Source organism: Lagopus leucura, unplaced genomic scaffold, assembly GCF_019238085.1.
Source record: "Lagopus leucura isolate 7727_CA_CO unplaced genomic scaffold, USGS_WTPT01 Super-Scaffold_100002, whole genome shotgun sequence".
In the NCBI taxonomy this organism is placed as follows: Eukaryota; Metazoa; Chordata; class Aves; order Galliformes; family Phasianidae; genus Lagopus; species Lagopus leucura.
Window position 1 is genome coordinate 35008801 of NW_024962263.1, and position 22363 is coordinate 35031163.

At 36.5% G+C, this 22363-nt stretch overlaps 1 protein-coding gene across 2 annotated transcripts in view; it reads right to left on the reverse strand.

Moving 5' to 3' along the window:
- Window positions 1–22363, reverse strand: part of ZNF407 (zinc finger protein 407) — a 339779-nt gene that overhangs the window by 195472 nt on the left and 121944 nt on the right. For both annotated transcript variants that reach the window (XM_042869285.1, XM_042869286.1), the window contains exon 4: window positions 3570–3644. In XM_042869285.1, coding sequence (XP_042725219.1) covers window positions 3570–3644 — 75 coding nt within the window. The remainder of the gene's footprint in view (window positions 1–3569; window positions 3645–22363) is intronic.

Here is a 22363-nt window from a genome sequence, read left to right on the forward strand (position 1 = left end):
GTTTAAAATTCACAGGGAAAATAAGGTAATGAAACAACTGTTAGTTAAGGCTTTTCTCTGGTATGCTTGTATAAATTAAACAGAGGTATTAGAGACAATTTTAGTTAACAAAGTCTTCCTTTATAAAAAAAAGTATGTTTTGTGCTGAAAAAATGTCTTAAAGGATAAATGTATTTTTGTGCTCTTAAATCCAGAGTTGTCCTTAACAGTAGCAAAATTCAGTCTCACAGATGAGTGACTTAGTTTTATTTTCTTGCTCCTATTTTTGTATACCTTAAATTCAGCAATGAAACATCTCAGTTGGTCCTACGTTTCCCCAGCTTACACCTAACATAATTTCTAACAGAAATTAGAACTCGGCACCATTAATGCTACTGATGCATTCACCTCGTCCTCAACCACATTGCCTCCGAGACACAATAAAGGTGTAGCCAAAGATTTATCCCGCCAATAAGATATAGTTATAGGTCCCATGAAGATTACTGACACTGAAGTACCAAATATGTACTGGCCTTGGACTCAGCAGATAACATGCCAGTTCTGAGATACATTCAAGTTGACAGTAAATCAGTATCACAGTTCCAATAACAGGAAAAAATATCTTAGAGGAATTTTTGTTAAAACATTCTACTTTTGAGTTAGTTATTAAATGGTAATGACCATAATGGACTAGGCAATAGGTTTCTTAGGCTTCTTTGCAGCTCAAATGTGCAGGCAATTTACAGTAAGGCTATTTTTTCTAAGGTTCTGTGATTTGCCCCTTAAATCTATTTTGTCTTAAAAACAAACAAACAAAACCCAAACCCCAACCTTTAAACCAAAAGATACAGCAATCTTATTATGAATTATACTTGTTTTGTAAATCTGTGCATGAAAACACAGCCACAGCCTCCATAACACCTCCCTTTTGTGTCTACAAAAAAAACAATAGTCATGGGTAATGGAAAGCTAGAGAGTAAGTCACACTAGTTCAGCACTGCTTCACTAAATTGTAGATGTAATTTTTATTGCCTGTCTCAGATGTCAATGTATGTCATCCAAAATTCTTTCCTGAGAAGTTTGTAAAAAGAAGATCAATTTCTCAAGGTGTATAAATATATTTCTCAAGCACCCTTCTGAACTTATTTCAATTTTCAGGTTTTGATGATAGTCATGCTGACAACTTTTTTTGGTTCATCAAACTCTGTACTACAATTACATGAATTTACTTTTAATAAATTACCATCTTTGCATATATCAGTCAAACCATGAAGACTAAACACTTGCAAATAAAATGCATTATTAATTTAATTGTCACAGCCTATTTAGCTAGCTTCTATTAGTATTTGCTGTAATATGCAACATATCAGAGGGCAGAATCAAATTCAAAACATAAAGAATAAACTGATTATATTGTTCTAGAGAAATTAAAAAATAGCAAGCTTGCAAAATTATAACCAAGGCATTAATGTTTTAAATAGGTAGGAAAACTATGTAATTTAATTTAGAATATGTTTATAGCCAAATTGATGTTTTAACATGCTGAAGAAGGATTTCTTTGGTTCCTAAAGCCATTAAAAAGCATCAAACTCTCCCACTATGGGAAAGGTGAAAAGGAAAGCAATGGCAGACTGGTATTTACTGCAGTAGGTCATGTGGCTTTAAACATCCACAATCGCCAGAGAGGGAACGTTCCTATAAAATTATAATGTTGCTTTAGCTCTGCCACACCTATTTGATGTTGCACTACATTAAACATAAGTGCCAGCTAAGGAGGTACTGCAGAAAAGAAACCATCAAAAGACAAATGAAGAAATTTTTAACAGAGAAAGTACAAAGCCACTCAGATATCACTTGTGCATGCTGGCCCAGGGGAACAGATGCAGATGGTGCACAGAGGCTTGCAGGACAGAGCTTGGCTCCTTGCTCCCAGGGCAGCTGGGGCTGCCGGGGCTGTGACCCTGCCACTGCCTGGATGGGTTGGGAGGGAACCTTCCTCCTCCTGCCATGCTGGCGAGGCAGGCAAAAAGCCTTTGAGGAGTATGGGAAGAAATGGGGTAAAGCAGCCAGGCAGCTTTCAGGAGAAACAAACAAACAGGAGACAGCAATCACCACGTTAGGCTGTAGCATCCTGCCTGCTTAGGAATCCATTTCAACATGACAATCATTAAAATTATGACTGTCAGGTTAAGATACAATATTGGGATTTCTATCATACGTATCCTTTTTGTGCACATACTCACTGTGGTAAAGCAGGCATTCTGTATGCTGTATTTATGATGATTACACAGCAAGCACCCCCTTGGAAAACAACATATTGAATGCTGCCAGTACCAAAACATGCCACCACAGTGAAACTTTTTTTCTTTTTGCAATTGTTGTTTTACGAGAAAAGATAACCAGCATAAACTTCAATACAGTATCTGATTTGATCAAACTGATGCATTATTCTACATTTTAGATGAAAACTAATATCTCAAAACTCTACATAAACATGTAAAGAGTAAAAGCAGTGATTAAACGTGTACTTAGTCAAATAAGAGGTGCATATATTGTGTTAATGTAAAATCCTTCTTCCTCGCTCTGTGATTACAGTGTGCTGATCTTTGCGGGGAAAGGAATGCTCTAACCAACTATCGTTTCCAGTGTATTTAATAGAAAATGAACATGACCCAGGAAGAGTTTTGCAGTGATCTCCTACAATTCACAGCTACCAGTCAACTTCCCTTTCTTCTGTGTTAAAAACAGGAAATTCTCTTTATTTGTAAAAGCTTGCAATAGAAGAATGAGTAACAACGTGGTACTATTTGAAACATAATCAAGCACCGAATATTGAACTCTGTAGGTAGGATGCATTCACTTACCCAAACTGAAATGGAATATGCCATCTTTTTGTCATCCAAAAAAAAAACCAACATTATTTGAGCTGCCCCAAGAATTCAAGAAAAAAGCAATAACTATGACACAATATGATCAGTAAATCTGAGGTAAATTCCACTTATTTGCAAACATTGTGTTGTTCGGATTGCAAAACATGGTCACTTTACAAGCCATAGCAAAAAATAACCTCAAAAAAAAAAAAAAAAAAAAAAAAAAAGGTGCAACTAAATAACTGATTTTTTTTTGTTTTTTCTTTTTATCTCTTTTATCTCTGGATCTCTTTTCCTGTCCAAGACCAATAAGGAAACAACTTTGGTGGCTTTGACCTCAGTACTCACCACTAATCTAAGAAAGTTTTTTTCTGAACCTATGAGCTGCAAGGCCAGATAGATAAAAAATGAAAAAGTACTTGATTTTGTACTTGGACAGAGGGATACTACTATGGAAATCTTGAGGAAATAATATCACCTACTGAAAATCAGCTCCATATGTTGCAAATCATGTATTTTGCATGGAGTTGCTTTCTAAGCCAATTTTTTTATTGAATCCTACAGACCTGCCCTAAGGACCATACTAGTGTATTTAAGCATGTTAAGCGTGTAGTAATAGTTGAGCTAAAAGTCCAGGTGACATGTTTTGGGTGAGCTAAACACTTCAGGCAACACATACTACATAAAGAAAAGTTAGTAAAACAATGTAAAGAGACTTACCTTTCTTTGGGTGTGCCAACTCCATGCTTGCCCAGTAAATGAGTATTCAAATGCTTCTTCATCACAAAAGCTACCCTGTGGAACAAACAGAAAAACAGGAAGATTAGTTTTTTTAATATTTTTTCCTTTTTTTAAATAGAGACGTTGTCAGTTTTGAGCATGCACTTGAGCATATTTTACTAATGTTGAAATTAAAACAGTAACTTTGACAGACAATATTCTAAACTTGGGAGTCCACTCTGCAGTGACAAATTTTCTTCAGATTGTAGTCACTGGGTTATTTTCATTACAAATAAGCAATCACAACCATACATCACTGGTCAAATAGAAAAACTGCTTCTGCTTTCTGCTGTAAATTATAATGCCTTATATAATATTGTGAGAGCAGACAACTTTGCTTAAATTGCATTGTCTCATATTATGAACTGACAGAGTCTCAGTTACACCTCTGAATTTATTTAAGTTTAATGGACACATCCTACAACCTTTCTTCATACAAGTTTCATTTTCTTTAATGAGAGTAATAAAAAGAATACAGTAAGATCAGATGCTTTAATCACTGCTTCTGTCTGGTCAAACTTCACTGTATTAATTATTTAAAGAAATATACATGGAAACAAATTAATATTCTTAGTTATTTTATAGCCTTGTGAAAAAAGGGAAGGAAAACAATGAAGCACACTTTTGCAATTACATTTTGAAAGTATTCTTGAAATTAGCAAGACTTTGTTCAAGACATCAACAATAGCAGCCACACTTACACTACCTGGCATTGTGTTTACACCAAATAAAACACAAATAATTTAATTCTATTTTAGTGATACATATAATGGAACAGATAGGAACCTACAGAGTACCATTTTGCTGCTGATAAGACCCGAACATCGATTTAATTATGTCATTTGACTGCTTCAAACAATTTAGATATCAGACTGAAGCTGCAAACTAAAACAGTTCTCTTGATAAGCAAAAATTGTACTGCTGTAACTTTCAGTGTGAAAAGGGCTTGCAAACATTTTTGTTAATTATGTATTACAGCTGTCCTTCATAAAGTTAATTACAAATAGCTGAAAGGCAATAGACTCTATTTGCATATGTACATGAAAGGCATGACATATGCAAAAATATGATTTTAATTAGCATTCCATGATATGAAGGGCTACAAATCAAACTGGCATGTTATAAGATTTTTAACATTAAGCGCTGAATTCATCTGGACGTGTTTGCAGTAATGGACAATGGAAGGACTGTAAAAAATACTGTAGCATTATGGCATGTATTAGCCACGAAAGCCAAGAAAGAGTACTTTTCCTTTACAAATATCACAGTGTGGCTTCTCCATGTCTGATCTACTTTCAGCACTTTCACATTTCTACAGCGAATCTCTCTTGTGCATCCTTTAGGGTGTAAGAACATCATTTTATGTTATTTAAATGACAGCGACTTCATGATCTTTATAAAAAGACATAAGTAATGCCTTAACTACTTTCCACTACACAATGCATAAGTCACTGCAACCACGGGTAATCTATCACACCACGATCATTATTAGTATGCAAGCGCTACTGGAATTACTGTACATGGGGAAAATTATTGTAACAAAGTCAAATCGTGTGTTCTGATAACAGCACAAGGCATTCCAAATGTACTGCTTTCTTGCTTTTCAGCAGAAACAATAACCATTTCTTCACAGCTGTGAAATGTGCCTAACAGATCTTAATTTAGTAATATTCCCACTTTCTGGTACAAACCTTCCCCTCCCTTAAAAAAAAATTAAAAAATATTACTGTTAAAGGGTAATGTGCAATTCAAGTTGGAAAGGCACTTTGACGCTTCTTACACGGCGAAGTGTCCTTAGCAAATGTGGAAGGCAAAGATGCCAACCAGTTACACAGTATTTCTAGGGATGTTTTTTTCCACTTTAGAGTCTGTATACTTGAAGCTGCTGAACAAAAGCCAAACGCTTCTTACATTGCATCTCTGCAGGGGGTACAGACAGAAATACCTTCCTGCAAGTATCAAAGACAAAGGCCTTGTTAATAATTTGAAGTAATTAATCTCCCATTAGATGTTTGGTACAGAGCCACCATTTCGCTGCTGTTATAAAATACAAATAAAATGAAGATTGACTCAATAAAAGTCTCAGCACCTACTAGCAGCTTAAGCTTTTTAACATAACGCCTGAAGACTTGTACTTAAAAGCACAGCCTGCCTTTGTGTAAGCTTAAAGTGCTCAGTACACCTCAAGAACAACCCTCATGTTGCAGATTCAGGCCAAGAAACTAAAAGCAAAGTTGCTTGAGAATGAAATGCAGAATTTATACTACGAAAAAATGAGCCCTTTGTTCAAAAAAATATTTTTTTCTTGGAATAAAAACAAAGACTAAAGATTTCGCTTGAGATACTGAATATGAGGATAACACAATAAAAGGTTAGGTGTGAAAATCATTTGTTTATATTTACCAAATACGGCAGGAAATTTTAAGGGAGCTGTGGAAGTGGGTAGTGAAAACACAAAGAAATGTTTTCAGCACATTCAGTAATTCCATGTTTCCAAGCAATTACAGTTTTAAGGAATCAAAAAAAATTGCTTTTTTCTCCTCCAACAACTGACTCACCTCTGCTGAGGTAAATCAGTTACTCCTAAACTATTGCCAGGATTGGATAGTTGACATGACTTAGCCTTCTTCTTTTCAAATGAATGTTAAGGGAATCTGTCTGGCACAAACAGGGACTCGAGGAGTGATTTCAAGATCATTGTATATATATATATATATATATATATATTTTTTTTTTTTTACAAGCTTGTAATAAGCACTGACTCAGACTTCCATGATTTTTTTTTTCTTTTCTTAACTCCAGTAGAAACAAAAGCGTGTAAATGCTATCAATTAACTGAGTTAACTGGTTTCAAAGAAAAGGCATTAAGAAGGAGTAGGAAAAATCTGAAGTTGCCATACTCCTCCTATTTCGTATCCATGCAAAACAGGACAGACTACAGACCTAGAATCGTTTTTACAAAATCTGATCTAAAAATACTCATTCCCAATTGACATGAAGATGGGCAGTAACCGCTGCACTAATTTCCTAAGGTTCAGGTCTCCTAGGGAAGAAACATCCATTCTAGACTTCCAACTGTTGACCAATGAAAGCTCCCCGCATGCTCATGGAATACTGCTCCCAGAAGTCTCTCCTGGCACTGGGAAAGAGGAGTAGGCAGGACGTTGTTTGTACTCACTGGCATTTTTTTTGTTTGTTTGTGGTTTTGTTGTTCTTGTTCCTGTTGTTTGTTTGTTTGTTTAACTTTGCTAGTGATTTTCAACTTCTCTGGCTCCATACTAGCTTTATTTCCCAACACATGTACTCTATGTTCAAAATCCAGGACAAATTAAAAATAAAATGAAAAATGGCATAGAGCTTTAGAATAGCATCCACGTTCCCTATGGACAGGTTTGGTTTTTTTTTTTTTTTTTTTTTTTTTTTTTTTTTACATAGAAACTATAAATACAAATAACTTTCAATCATAAATATACAAGCACCTTTCCCAAAATAAGTCTGCAGAATATTCTGTTTTCAGTTTGGAAGAGTTGTGGTTTTGCAGGAATGTGTCCACTCATAATCCATGGCACTCTTCAAACAGCACTTGGACTCACTCTGAGAAAGCCTGTAACTGATTTAGGAGCCTCTGAAGACTTGTCTTCAAGTTATAAAAGCATATTTTCATGTACAAAAGAAACAAAGGAAATTCTAATTCTGGGACTAAAGAAACATATTGGACAATCTTGACTTCTACTTTTCATTCTACTGTAGTACAAGTTCTTCAGCATGTACAATGTTTATCATCACAGTACCCAAGGAAAATGAATAATCTGTCACATATTGTTCTCTCATTTTCTCCACAGGGAAAGAATTCTTCTCTGTGAAGTATCTTTTTTGAGAAGGCAAAAGATCCTAGGTTTTATTATGGCTTGAATCTATTGAAGTCTTTTTAATACGTATATTGGTCTGTTAGTGGAAAGTCAGGTTAAAGAAAACAAACACAAAACAAATATTCTAGACCATAAAGTCATGAAATCTGTGACAGTTCATTGTTCCATAAGCATTTACTCCTCAGCCTTGGCCTAATTCCAAGGAAGGAGATCTATCTTATCTCTGCCAGAAAGTCACTTGCATCCACATCAACAAACCAGTCATCTTGTAGTCTAACTACTGCAGAAGACCGGAATTTATTTTTGTGGGACTCTATAAACTAGTTATACAGTAGCTGAAGAGCAATTTTACACTACTTCACAGTGGATACACAGCTCTGCAACGTGTCCCAGAGAATTTACCTTACAGACAGCAATATCCAGTGATGGCAGAAAAGTCCAGGAGAACAACAAATATCTATATTAATATTCTTAATATCCTTTACAACTACTCTAAACTATACAGAATGGGAATTTAACTGTGAGAATACAGGTAAACTACTATATGGTAAGTACAGGCCCTGAATATACAAGATATTTTAATAAAGGTCCTCTAAATTTTTTTTTTTTTTCTTTTAAGCAAACTATAATGCTATTATTTTAAAATTGTTAGCAATTAGATCTTTTATCTTGTTTTTCTTATAAGTTTGGGGCACTCAGAAAGAATGCTATGGTTTATCACTCTGGATAAACTACATGGGAGACCTGACAGCTCTGAGAAATAATAAGAAAAAAGATTTCTCAAAATTCTGTGCACCCGTAGAATATAAGTAATATATTATCTTGTCTGCACCGTCTTCTGTTTTCTACGATTTGTGCCTGAATTTCTGTCCCTGTATCTTAATCTGAGGCCAGAAAATCAAAGCATTCTGCATGGATCACACCAAGAAAGAGGACAGTATGTTTAGGCAACTACACAGTAACACAGATGCACATAGTTCTTATTCCACGACTGGACTACTCTTGTTCTTTATGGTTTCATGACATATGCTGTAAACCTCAATTGTTTGCAGTTGAATGAGTGGTTCATAAGGAGTCCCGCCAATAGAAGCACAATTACTAAAAGAAAGAAAAAGTCCCATTTCTTAAGGCAAATATGAGTCACATGTTCAATAAAACTTGTGTCATTAATGATTTGTACATGTTCTAAGTATAAAAGTAGAACTTCATACACTCAAATCAGCACTTAGTCTAATAATACACAACAGTCTAAATGGACTTAAAGCTAAGTTGTATAATCTAATAATTACATAAAAAGTTACTAAACAAATCTCTTCTCTCTGGCAAGACTTTGCATTCATCAGGTCAATTTCAGGGACAAGAGCATAGAGGAAAACACAGAAGTACCCAGAAAGCAATGGTTTTCTATATACAAGTAATCTTTTTTTCCATGCATCAAAAGTTTAAATTCCTGGGAATTTCATCAAGTCCATCATTCGTGGATGTTTGCTGATTCTGAAAGGTCCAGACTGGGATGCTGATAACTCTCTTGCATGACCGTGCGCAAGGGACTCAATTTAAAAGAAAGTATCTGGCAGGGCTGAGTCTGGTGTGGAAGATATCCAGTAGTTTGAAAGGCTTCATGTCCTTTGTGACAGGATGTCAGGTTCGACTAAATATCTGGCAGGACGAAGTCTAGTGTGGAAAACATCCAAATATCTGAAAAACTTCATGCCCTCCGTGACAGGACGTCAAGTCCTACAATCCTGCATAGGAAAGCTGGGATTTCCTGCTGACTCACTTAGCAGCCAAATGAGGCAGGTCTTTTTACTTCCAACTCACAACTATGATTGTTCTTCTTAAGTTAAAAATAAAAAATAAAATCAATAGCATTTCAGAAGGTTAACAAGTCACATGTCATCACTCAGGCTGAAATACTGATTGTGCTGTGATGCGTTGGCTTACACTCCCTGCTGACCTCACATATTAAAGAAGGGTATGGCTATTCTATGCTCCACCCTCACTAACACTAGTGATCAAACTGAAAAGGAAAACAAATATATCTGGCGTATGTGGCACCTTACTCCCCATTTTCAAGTGCAAACAACTTGGCGCACTGGAAAATGCAACTTTTTCTCTTGAAAGAGAAAGAAGAGGCAAAGGAGGACATCACTAACAAGACAAGAACCAGAGCACCACTGTGGCAATTCATAAAACCTAAAGATTCAATCACAAGTTATACATTTCCAAGAATTATTAGCCTTTCTACCTTGTGTTTGAAAGTTGGGGGGGCTTTTTACACTCTTCTACGCCACAATCATGTATTAACTTTTCCATGGAGATGTACCACTGCTGAAGTCCAAAACCCAACCTTTTTGAAAACTAGTTTTAGGGGAATATGAAATTGTCAGTGCAAAGGACGGCAACCTTCTCTTCTTAAAATATTTCAATTTTACTGTTTTACATGGAATGAACTAACGATGAAGTTGAGATGTCTAAAGAAAAAAAAAAAGAGAAACGACAACAACTTGAATTATTGCATTAGTGGAACACCTGTACACAGCTTGCACCCAATGCAGACTTGAGTATCACAGCAGCTACTCTTCCTGACTTGCTTTGAACAGGATGACAGACAACAGGATTGTCAATGTGCTGTTCAATGACCTGCATCAATCTCACGAATAATTTACTGCTATATCAGACAGATCATTATGGATGAGTTGTGCACTATCAATCAATCGGCTGTATTGTTCCTGCATATTCCTGCATCTATCATCCAGAAGAGAGAAAAAATCCCTCAACATACTCCTGTTGCTTTCTGTCACCAATCTGCGTCCTTCAAAATGTGAAAGAATTATTAGTCACATGGCCATAAATTAATAGCAGGGGGCATAATTATTTCCTTTTATGTATTTTGGCATAAAAGAGCTGGGTATCAAGAAAGAGAAAAGAAGCTCCACGCAAACCGACCCGGAAATATCATGCCATCCAAAGCTGTTTTCTCACCATCTCGCTTTCAAGAGATGTACGTAATATAAACCATTCAGGATAGAAATTAGCCTGTCACTGCAAGGACTGTGGCAAAAGGAAAAAAACATTGGTAGTGTCTACATTATTTCCTTGATCTTGAGGAATTCACTTATCCGTTAATTGTATGCGTCACCTCAAGTCACTTAGTTTGTAACTGAAGCTGAAAGGTTTCCTGTAAGTTAGCCACAGATTTGTTCTTAATTTCACTTTCTTATTGCTTTATGTCTTTTTTTTTTTTTTTAATTTTTATTTTTAATATCAAAAGCATCCCAAGAAACCTCAAATGAACAATGCAGAGGTTCAAGCACCTGTGTCCCCTGGACATCCCCTGTTCAAACATCAGAAATTAAAAAGGCTCCAAAATTCACAGTAAAATATCATAAAGGAATAAACGAAATAAACGAATAAATTAAAATTAATGACCAGTGAAACCAGTCAGACAAACAAACAAACAAACAAACAAAAGCAATCAATTTTAGGAAATTTAACTTTTAATTCTCCCCAAACACCTATGTTTAGAAATGAAGCTGAAGTTGTTCATGCACCATTACTAAAAATAACAATCTACTTGAACAATATGCAACTGGGTATTCTTCTCAAGCAAAATAAAATGTAATAAAAATATTTTTGTTTTGTTTTAAATCTGAACTTTCCTACTGAAGTTGAATTGACCTGTTGTCCATCTAAACATCCACAGTTCTGTTATGGAGCCAAATTGATGATAAGCTAATAAAAACTAAAATAAATAAAAGATTGCTTATTATACATACTATTTTTAAACTGATCCCTGTAAGTAAACAAATGGCTCTCTACTTATTTTGTTTGCTTAATGGGCAGACTAAAAATAGCTGAAACAGTGGAAAAAACTTTGAAGTCAAAAGGTGCTCACTTTGTCAGGTAATCACATTACAAATATATGGGAAAATTAGTACTGCTACAAGAAATGTTTGTTTCAATATTCAGAGGAGTTAATGAATGTTAAGTGATAATGGTAGACAACAGCACTATGTAATTACATTTCTAAACACACCTTACGAAATCACTTCTAAGCCAGAAGAATCACATGTTCTATTAATTTTCATTGGTTATCAAACATCTGCAACTGTCACCTCCGCCAGGTGTTTGGTAATCTAACAGCTGCACAGAGTATTAAAAAAACCAAAAACCACAATGCTTTCTGCAGTCTGCTGTCAGCCTCCCAGTTTACCAGAGCACAGACTCTCTTCTCCGAGTTCTGAAATGACACCTTAGGCTTAGCGTTTAGAGTGCACTGCATCTAAAATAAATTACCATCAACATCCAGAAACATAACAATACCAGAGAACGTATTTGTTGTAAGAAATAAAACTCTGGGAATGCTTTCAACACACATCAAGATTTTCAGCTATATACAAAAGGGCATCCACCCATTTTGCCACCAAGAAATTGCCCTTTTCCTTTCTTTTCTTTCAGTACATACATCCAGCATTCCTATAACAGCTCCCTTCCGTTCCCATTTCCTTCCTCTCTTCAGGCATTGTTTTGTCTCTTCATCCACGATCCATTTCCTAGCATGCTCAGTACTTCACATCTAAGCATAGCCACAATATGATGCAGGAGACATCAGTTCCACCTATCATCATCTTGCATTTGGAAAGAGACTTCAAACTAATCTGCTTCAGGATAAAGAACAGAAATGATGTTGCCTGTCACTATCTGCAAGTGTCAACTCTAAAAGGCTGGCACGTGCTTTTTTTCCTTGATTTCAGTAGACTGATGTGTACATTGTGTTTTTCAAAGCCTGTAAACATGTTGCTCTCAGATCATCAGTGTGACATCTCCAACTGATGGCTTCTTTATGTCCCTAGTTAATTTAAGACTTCAGTAGGAGAAAATGGACCTCTCAACTTTGCCTCAGAAAGACAGTGCAGGCTATGAATTAGTTCTCCCTCTCAATAGAACAGTGATTTCCAAAATTTGAGTTCAACTTAAAATTTATAGAGCTAAAAAAAATACATAATTATGTTCTCTCTAACATTTTTTTGAATCTTTTGTTCTTCCTGAACAAAAAGTCACTTTAGATGCTGTGTGCAGATTTTCTACAGGAAGAGCTATCTTAAGAGTAATATCTTTGCCATCAGAAAAATCTGTTATTGCCTATCTTTAAAGGGAATCAGAAGATATTTAAAGACAGTTGACTTCAGGCTGTAAAATGCACAGGCTTCTCCAGCAATAGGGCCACCATACATAACTCAATCAATTCAGGAGATGCAGAGTCTGTGACCCTTTACAAAGTTGTGGCTACGAAGAAAAGAACTGACCACTATCTGATAACTGCAGTGCTCAAAATTAACAGTCAGAAGTCATAAACTATTTTTACTGACAGTTTACCCACAATTTGAAAACACTGCTGGTGATAGATAGCAACTGAACCTAAGAGAATGCAGCCTGCTTGGTCTGTGACAGTAGTGAGAAACTTGCCCTTTGTCTAACATTGAAGAGCAAGTGCTGCTTGATCTGTTTATTCTTGAGAATTAAATCCAGTTGTACAATATATCCTTCTTGCCTTCCATCAGACCTTCCAGAAGACTGTTTAACTTAAGATAGAAAGCAAAATATTTCAAAATATCTGTTCAACAAGATAGCTGCAACTGCATAAAAAGAGTAAAATGAAGACAGCAGTACTCAATCTCTAATAATGAGAAGTATCATTCATATGCATGAATCACTACAACAGCTTTGACAAATCAGAACAGACTGGTTACTGCCTAGGAAAAAAAGAAGGCAAGCCTTTGGATCACACTGGTTTCAATTCACAGAAATTCATCTAATACTTTTGTACGCATAGACACACCAATAGCATAGGAAAAATGAGGACACCCAGCTTGTCCAAGGGTTCTCTAACCTGGCTGTTCCTACTTCAGAGACTAAGAACCATGAAACACTGGTGACAGAAACGCTGCGGTGTATATCTGACACTTGGCTACTGTATTTCATGTTTCACTATGATTAATGTTGATTTTTCATAGTTACAAGATACCTCAGTTAGTAGTTAACATAAACCTTAGAAGTTTGTTGTTTGTTCTGCAGTTTTTGGTCTCAGTTGCAGTTTCAGTCTCTCCAAGTACTCTTTTCTCAGCCAGCTCCAAACCCCCAAAACATGAGATTTGTAACAACAAATTTCTCCCCCTACCACTGAAGAGGAAGGAGGCTGGCTGAAGAAAGCAACACTGATTGCTAGAGGAAACCACAACATGCAGACCAGAAGGACTTGCATGCACCATACAAGCACCACAGATCTTCTGAACTCTTTCAAATTATGAGACTGAACATGGAACCAGCAGCGTGGAAGTCTATCCAAATGAGAACTCCGGGTGGCTACTGGGCTGTTACTCCACTTGTCCCATAGGAAAGTGGTAACATCTCTCACCACCTCAGCCACAGGCTTAGCAGGAGAATTACTAGCCACTAAAGCTGCCAAGTGGTAAGTGTGGTATTGCCTAGGTTTGTCCTAGTCCTCTGCTGGACTCACTTCAGACAAAGAAGTGGAAAGCCAGGTGACTAGTGCTGAAATGGCCTTCGTCCATCACCTCAGAGGCTGAGAGCTTTGATGCTGGCAAGTTTCAAAAAAGGGACTGAACAAGTTATTCTTGTACCTGGTCTCAGAAAAAAAATGCAAGTTTTCTGTAAACAGCTGAAAGATGCCTCTTCTGAGACTGCAAGGCAAGAGCTGGCTGAAGGCAGAAGCTTACTAAAAACTCTGAAATTCCAAGTAAGTGTTGAAGGCTTTCTGCAGGATTAACAGGGTACTCACCTGAGAACCGAGATCTAATTCTTACTGAAGCAGTGAAGACAGTTAAAATAAACACTGAATGAGAAGTACATTTTGCATCAAAAGACACACATTCTTGCAGTCCAGTATAGATGCTGCACACATTAGCTATGAAAACTGTTATCAGTATGAGGACAAACAAAGGAATATATCTAAGACAAATCAGTACAGTGATAAAGATGATATCTGTGACACAGCAGAAGATGTTCCCTGGCAAAGAATACACCAGTCTCAGCCAGTAGTTGAGATTTGTGGCCAGAAATGGTCAGAGTTAATCAAGCATGAGAAAGATGGATCTATCTATGTGCCCAATGGAATTAAGAAAAAAACACCTTTGATCTCAAGAGCCTATATATACATATACAGACATATTGAGTGTACAGACGAACAAACCTTTGAAGGACAAATAAGTTTTGCTGAAAACAAAATGTTATGGTATGTTATTAAAAAAAGAAAAGAATTATTAGATTGCGTGAAAAAAGGCAAAAAATGGAATTCATTTTTTTTCTGAGTTTTGTCAGCCAAAACTGTGAGATATGTTACTACAAGGATAAATTACAGGACTCTAGTTTTATATACAAAGTGAAAACCTGGCCCTATAAAGAGTTACATAAAGAGACATAAACCATGTCTCTTTAACAGTAAAATTATTGTCATCTTTCTGAGATGACACTTCCACTACAGGGCTCTTCCTTTTTTGATCCTTGCTGTCGTTGTAACCATAAAGCCTTAGGTTTAAGTGCTAGTATGGAACAATGGAATCCACCAGTTTTCAACAGAATGGAAACCTGGAAACATAGGTAGCACACATACCAACATACACATAGCACTATTCCATTTTATTCTATTACAACATATTTTGTTTTTCATGAAATTTACATCATTAATGTCAGCCTCAGAAACCATCAATTACATAGGAAGACATAAGTAAAATCTGGGCTATTTAGTATCTGTGTTTCTTTATCCCTGTATAACATGAATTTGGGACATTTTAAGAAACTGAACAAGGTCTACCTATTTTCATTTTTGTGCTAGCAGGTAAACAAAGCCAAAGAAGCTGGGCAATCGGGTGCTCTTGTCATGTTTTGATTCTGTTGGCATTGAACTGTTCAACTGAACAGAACAGAAAACTATGTTTTAAAAATTTGCCAGACATGCAAGAATTCTCAATGTTCTTAAATGAGTTAAGAAATTTGAGGACACATTTGAAGAAATGGCTTACATCTTCTCCCTTGAAATTATCAGTGGCTAGAAGCAGAGTACTTTCCACTACTTGTTCAAATTTCTTTCTCCTATTTCAACACAACTCTCTCTAAAATCTGTAACAACTGACTTCTCTAAGAATTAAACAAACAAACAAACAAAAAAAGAACTAGCAAATAAGTAAACATTCCTTCCAAGCTATTTCTTGGAATTTAAAGGAATTAAGTCTAAAGTAATCAACTTTACACAGGTCAGCATAAATTATTGGGATAACAGGTTTGTTTTTTTTTTTCCCCACAAACAGTCCCACAACTGTGAGCCGTAGTTTTGTCATGGACGAATCATAACAACACTCAACACCGACTGTAAAGAAACATTTGATGACTTAAAAAATCATGGAAAATGTCCTATAAAATTATAGGCCTATCTTGTATTCCTCTCCGAGCAGAGAAATTTAAAAAACATGGTCACAACTGGAGCAAGTGTGGAAACCATTGCTTCGGACCAGAGGCTTTTCAGCCACAGGTGGCCTCACATTTCAGGCAGTATAAATGATCTTTGAAAAATTAAGTATATAAAGAATGCTTTCTCGTTTGTTTCAAACTAAAATAAGCAAACAAAAATCAAAGAATTATGTTCCTTTATGTTTTCTCAGAACCACCAAAGGCACGACTTACGACATGAAATCTGGGCAGTGTCTGGGCAGACCTGGAGACAGGATTAGTTTGATCAGCATGCAACTTTTGAAGCACTGAATAGCAGGCAGTGTCGTATGCAACACATAGCCAAATGGATGGATGGAATTGATTTTGTAAAGAGCTATGAATAAAATAGTCCAAAATATTAACCAATAAACACATGCCTGGGTAAGAAAGCCATATTATAAAATTACTGTAAAGATCCTGTAACTGTTCAGGGGAGGAAAAAGTCCCATTTTCCACCTAGCCTGCAAGCGCCGAGTTTTCTGATAATAAGATCCAAGGAACCTGTAAACCCAAGGCTCTAATTTTCTTATGGCAACTGTGTAATATTTTGCAAAGTAAAATTGACTGAGATGGAAGCTATTTTGCATGGTACAGTGGCGATGGCTAACAAATGAGAGTTTTGTGGGCTGAATGTTAGTCCCCTGCCTCATCTGCCACCCCTAATGACAGCAGCCACCTGCTGTTTTATTGTCACAGCTGGAGCCGGTTCACACTCCTTGGTGCTGAGCTCTGCCCATGAGCGCCAAGCTCTCGCCTCGCCTCATTACTTTGATGAACTTTTTATGGTCAGCACCCATGAAGACCTCATCTAGGACTATACAACCTAGATCGGCTTCAGGGAGTGCTTCCAGCTAGCACGAGGTGATAATACACAGCGACACTATGGCTGCTACTGTCTGTCACTTAGTCAAGTCACTGTACTACACTCCTGGCTCTACAGGGCCCTCAACAGGTAAAATGCCATGAAATTCTCCTACGTAATAAAGTTATTTCTCTCTTTTTCACATTGTAATACAGAGATCGTGTCACACTAGCAAAATCTAGCTTTTCAAAGATAGATATGAAAGTAAAAAATATACCGAGCTGTTTACTACATATAGCTACAGAGAAGAAATTTCTACATCCTACAGACATAAACTCACTGCATTCCTAAAAAAATATATCCTGTGTTAAAGAAGCCGACAGTGAAAAGCACATTGCAGCTTGATTAACAGTGCCCAATATGGAAAATCATAATTGCATGTATTTTATAAGAGAAGGATCATTTTAACCTAAAGAAAAGAAAGCAGAGAAACAAAAATCAAGCGAGCTAAAACAAATTACTACCCAAACAAATCCCCTGTGGGAAATGATATATGCTAGCCTCCCTCCTCCAAAACAAAACCCACACAAATGCATTTATTGGATATGATAATAGAACAAATCACGATAACAATAAAGCAAAACCTTTTACATTGTCTGATACTATTTGCTTCCAATATAAAAGTAAGCATGATCGTCCTTTCCTTTTCAAAAATTTTTCGTACTAGCAAGCGCTCCAAATCCCACGTGCTTTGTGTACGTTTTTAAACTTCATCAGAAATTTCCTTATTGATTTATTTCATGCAGACTGCTTTCTGCTCCATCACTGAAATTTTACCCCAGGTTTACTTTCAGCAATAGAAAAATCCTTCTGGTGTCAACAGAGCTTTATATTTGCCCATATTTACATATATCATTAAGATTAATATATGTGCTATTAATAATAATTTCATTAACATTCTGAAATCATCAAATAACATTTTGACTTTTGAATGGCTGTAGGCTATTATAAGCCTAAAAACTAGAACATTTTCAGTATTCATTGTGTAGCAATCCAGCTGATCAGTTTTGACAAATTCATGCAATGTTATAAGCCATTAAACTTCATTTAGTTTCATTTAAAAATTCCACCTAAAAAAAACCCAACTGTCTTTTTTTTTTTTTTTTTTTTTTTTTTTTGTATAGACATGATTTCTAATACATAGCAGTTCCCAGGATTCATTAAGAACTTTTGGTTTTATTTGTTTTAATTTTCCTGAAGTGTTTTGAAGTTTCCCACAAAAACATATTTTGAAATAATATTAAAACAAGTGCTGAAAACCTCTGATGGGGTATCATGCAATTTAGCTCCCCTTGAGGAGGATGCTCCGCACTTGCTATGATAAGGTCCCTGAGATGGGTGGAACCTTAAAAACGTTCCTGAGAATAGACATTATCCTATGTTTTACAGAATTTATTTATACAATCCCTTCTTTGTTAGCACTTTTTCAGTGTGTCCTAAACTGCAGTTAGAGACCCAGAAAAAATAATAATATTTTAATAATGGTTTCCACTTTGCTGAGCACCTTCTGCAAAGTCCTAAAAAGTATTCAAGGGAACTTGCATAACAAGGGCCAGAAGTATATTAAAAATCCTGTTATATAAATGAAACTAATTTTTCTACAAATATAATTGATAGCTCAACAAGAGAATTTCTTAAGCACAGTGACCTATTAATGAATTGATGATATCCTTTGTCAACATAAAAAAAAATAATAAAAATTCCCTTGTTTTGACCAGCTGATGGATGTGTCAAATGCATGTTCAAAAGTAAAACACCAAGATGCAGCTTGATCAGTGCAGGGTAAGACATTACAAAACGCCTCACTGGAATGACCTATGGTTTCACCAGAACGATCTCATAGTGACAATTGTAATTAAATAACATCTGAGTTGTTTGGTTTTTTGTTGTTGTTGTTGTTTTTTAAAGAGGTGCTGTGTCAGCTACATTATTCCAGTTATGCGTTTTGTGAGAGAGCACAGTCAATCCATTCAAAAAGTTTATATTTTATCAATTTCTAACCCATAGCAAGAACTACCTCTAAAGCCACAGTTACCAAGGTGTGTGTATATACATACATACATATATATATATATATATTTTCACCAGTTATAACAGAATTTGTTAAAGGATGCATGGACATCCAAACAAGCTACACTTTTGCTCACTGTCTTATATTAAGTAGCCTACATGTATGCTTAAGTATTTAGAAACATTTTTCCTTTGCAACATTGTGTTACAGTGGCATTATGACTGTGCTTTATAGTTATATTCTAACATACTTCAATTTATGCAGTACTCACAGTTCACTGGTAAGTAATTCTTAATATCCCTCTATCTTCCACCAATTTTCATTTAGTAGCTATTATTTGAAGTTCATTTTCCATGCCCTTTCAATTGTGATTATTTTCCAACGTGACAACAAACATCAGTGCCATTTCTGATGGTGCCATTTACTGGAGTAAGAAAAACAAAGTTTTTAAAAAGAATCTATCAGAAAATCACCAGACAGTAGCAACCTGTGGTCAGTATCAAGATGAGCTGTACATGAATAGATAGTCTGGAGGTAACAGGATTTGTATCCAATTACTCATCCCCAGAGCCATTCTATCCCTGAACGATAAATCTCTATCAGCTGATCCCTTAAGCCATCATCATCTGGTCATGCGACCGTGTTCCAACAGGAAGGACAAAAAGGAAAACACTTAAAGTTTTCTATTCAGATCTCTAAGATACAGAATAGTCATATTGGACCTCTTAGAAGTTTTGAAAATGGATCCTAAGAAAATAGAAACAGGCGTATGAAATTTTTGTCTTAACATAAATATTGTCTTCTGTACTTACTCCAAGCATATAAAGAAGCTTTCAATATGTGCATTATCCTTGCAATGATCAGAAATACATGCTGACTTTTAAAAATGGCTAATTTTCATGCTTGCTGTAACAGAAAAGGACATTCATGTGAAGGATATTGAAGACACTGCCTAAGAATTGTTCACCCTTTAAAAAAATACTATCACTGTAACGCTGACAGTGTTGGTGTCAGGTTGGGCAATTAGCCACTTAAGTGTGAATAAGACCTGCCAAGAAGCTGTTTCATTTTTGCCTCAGAATATATGTGTATCTGTGAGCTGGTGTGTGTTTGTGTTCATGCATCAGTGGAATCTGGTTGTTCATGCCAGGTTTTCTTATCACACTTTTCTGCCTCTTTGAATTTGCACATTCCTGCAATACAAAATGGACACGTCTGCTGATAATGTCAACATACTTAGGTTCATAAGGAGAGATTTTGTGTAACTAGATCTGAAGTAGCCTTTTTGCGTTCATTACCTGACCCTGTCTGTTTGCACAGTGCTAGAAGAGCTGTTCATGGGAAGAGCTCCAACACTGCAAACTCCTCTGAGATGTTAAAAGGCAATGGATGTGGAAGGAATCAGCATCAAAACACTCTCCTACAAACTCCATTTTTACATGTCATCTGAAGGAAATTCTCACTTCATAGAGCACACTAGATTCTATGGGATGCCGAGAGCAGCTTGCAATCTATTTAATATTGATCACACACTATGCTTTCGACTTCTGTACATCTGTAGGGGAAATTCCAGTTGGTAGAACAGCATAGAGTAGTTCAGTAGGAAGGGATCTTCTGAGGTCATCTAGTCTTGCTGCCTGACCACTTAAGGGCTAACTAACAGTTAAAGCATATTATTCAGGGCACTGTCCAAGCACTTCTTCAACACTGACAGGCACAGGGCATCAGCCACACCTTTAGGAAGCCTGCTCCAGTGCTAGACCAGCCTCATGACACAGAAACGTTTTCTAGCGCCCAGTAAGACCCTGCCCTGAGAGCTTTGTGCTGTTCCCATCCTTCCACGGGGTGTCAGGAGCAGAGCTTGCCACCTCCCACTGCTCCCACCTCTCAGAGAGCTGCGTAGAGCTGTGAGGTTGCCTCTCAAGTCTCCTCCAGCCCAATGTCCTCAGCCTCTCCTCACAGAACATACCATCCAGCCTTGTTACCAGCTTTGTTACCCTCTCCAGAAGGCTTTCAAGGACCTTAATCTTGGAAAGATAAGTGAATAAGAAGTCTAACGGGCACCAGACTACAACACAGGCAGGTCAGAGTTACTGCATAGAAATCCTGAAGGCACATCCAGACTTCTATCTCCTTGATGGAGTAAAAATCTTTGGACTCCTCTTCTGTCGTTTTGCTGTGGGTGAGGAGTGGGAAACTGGTGCAAATATTTACCTTGCTTAATTCAATAGCAAAAATACAATTATTCCAAATAAGGAACCTACAAATGTTCTGATGTAGTCATTCAAAATTACAAAAAGCGTAGAAAAGATGTAAACAATTTACAAATCGAAACTGAAGAGTGCACAAACAGAACAAAAAATCCCTCTCATAACATTTCAGTGTACAAGTATTGAAGCTACCTTCTTGACTACTTATTGGGAAACTTCTCAAGTTTTAACAGTGTCGACAACTCACGGAGAATTCACCACCACTTATGATAAAAAGAAATCCTGCTTTTCAAGAAATATATTTCAACAACCCTGATGAAAATTAGTAGATTGTATAAAACTCTAAGTACCTTAAGGCCAATGAAAGTAATTACCCAATCATGGGTAATAGAAGGTGAGGTACAAGTTACTAAATAAGATGTGGATAATGAACTTCAAACTCATCGCTCTTCAGTCTCATGGAGTTACATGAATCAAGTATGTGACAAATGTTTTTGAATAAAGATTCACAGTCATGACTGCCATTTTTCTGAATAAACCCCACCACTTGGGAGAAAGAAAACGCTGTGCTTAGCTGCAGCATCAGTAGCCCCTCGATTTCGTCAGAGACAACGCAGTTGCTGTGTTTAAGAGCAAAGCTGGTGCAGTAATACCCCATCACACACCAAAAATGCAGTTTTTATGCTCACAGATGGCATTTGTTGCGTACTCCAAAACTGCACAGGAGAGGAATCTGATGGCATGATGGCTGACATTTCTTTCTCTCCACCTCTCAGGGGCTGTTTCACTGAATAGCTCTCAGCTTCTCCACAGATCTCCACAGAAGATGATGTTCAGAAATGGGATGAATCTCCCTCCCCAGAGGGATAAATGTATCCCGGCTCCAGCACACAACTAAGCAAAGACCAGCCCAACACCACTTGCACATCTTTGCCTTTGCTTTCCATGTAATTTTTGCCAAAGGGGAAGACAGACTAGCATGCATTTATGGACAGAACTGAAGAAGCAAATTATTTTGATTATTTTTTCAGGTTAAACTGGAATTCCCTTTTCCAGTATTCTTTATACATTTTTCTGTGTACGCCCGTGTCTGTTACATTTGTAGCTCCCAAAGAACGCTGCCTTTCACTGTGCTTTTTTTAAAGGAGAAACAAAGCATTTCTTCTCACTTCTTTGCAGTTGCATCACTAAAAGGATTACAAAGTATTCTAAAACAATGTATTTCATTCCAGTAAAAAAAAAAAAAAAAAAAAAAAAAAAAAAAAAAAAAAAAA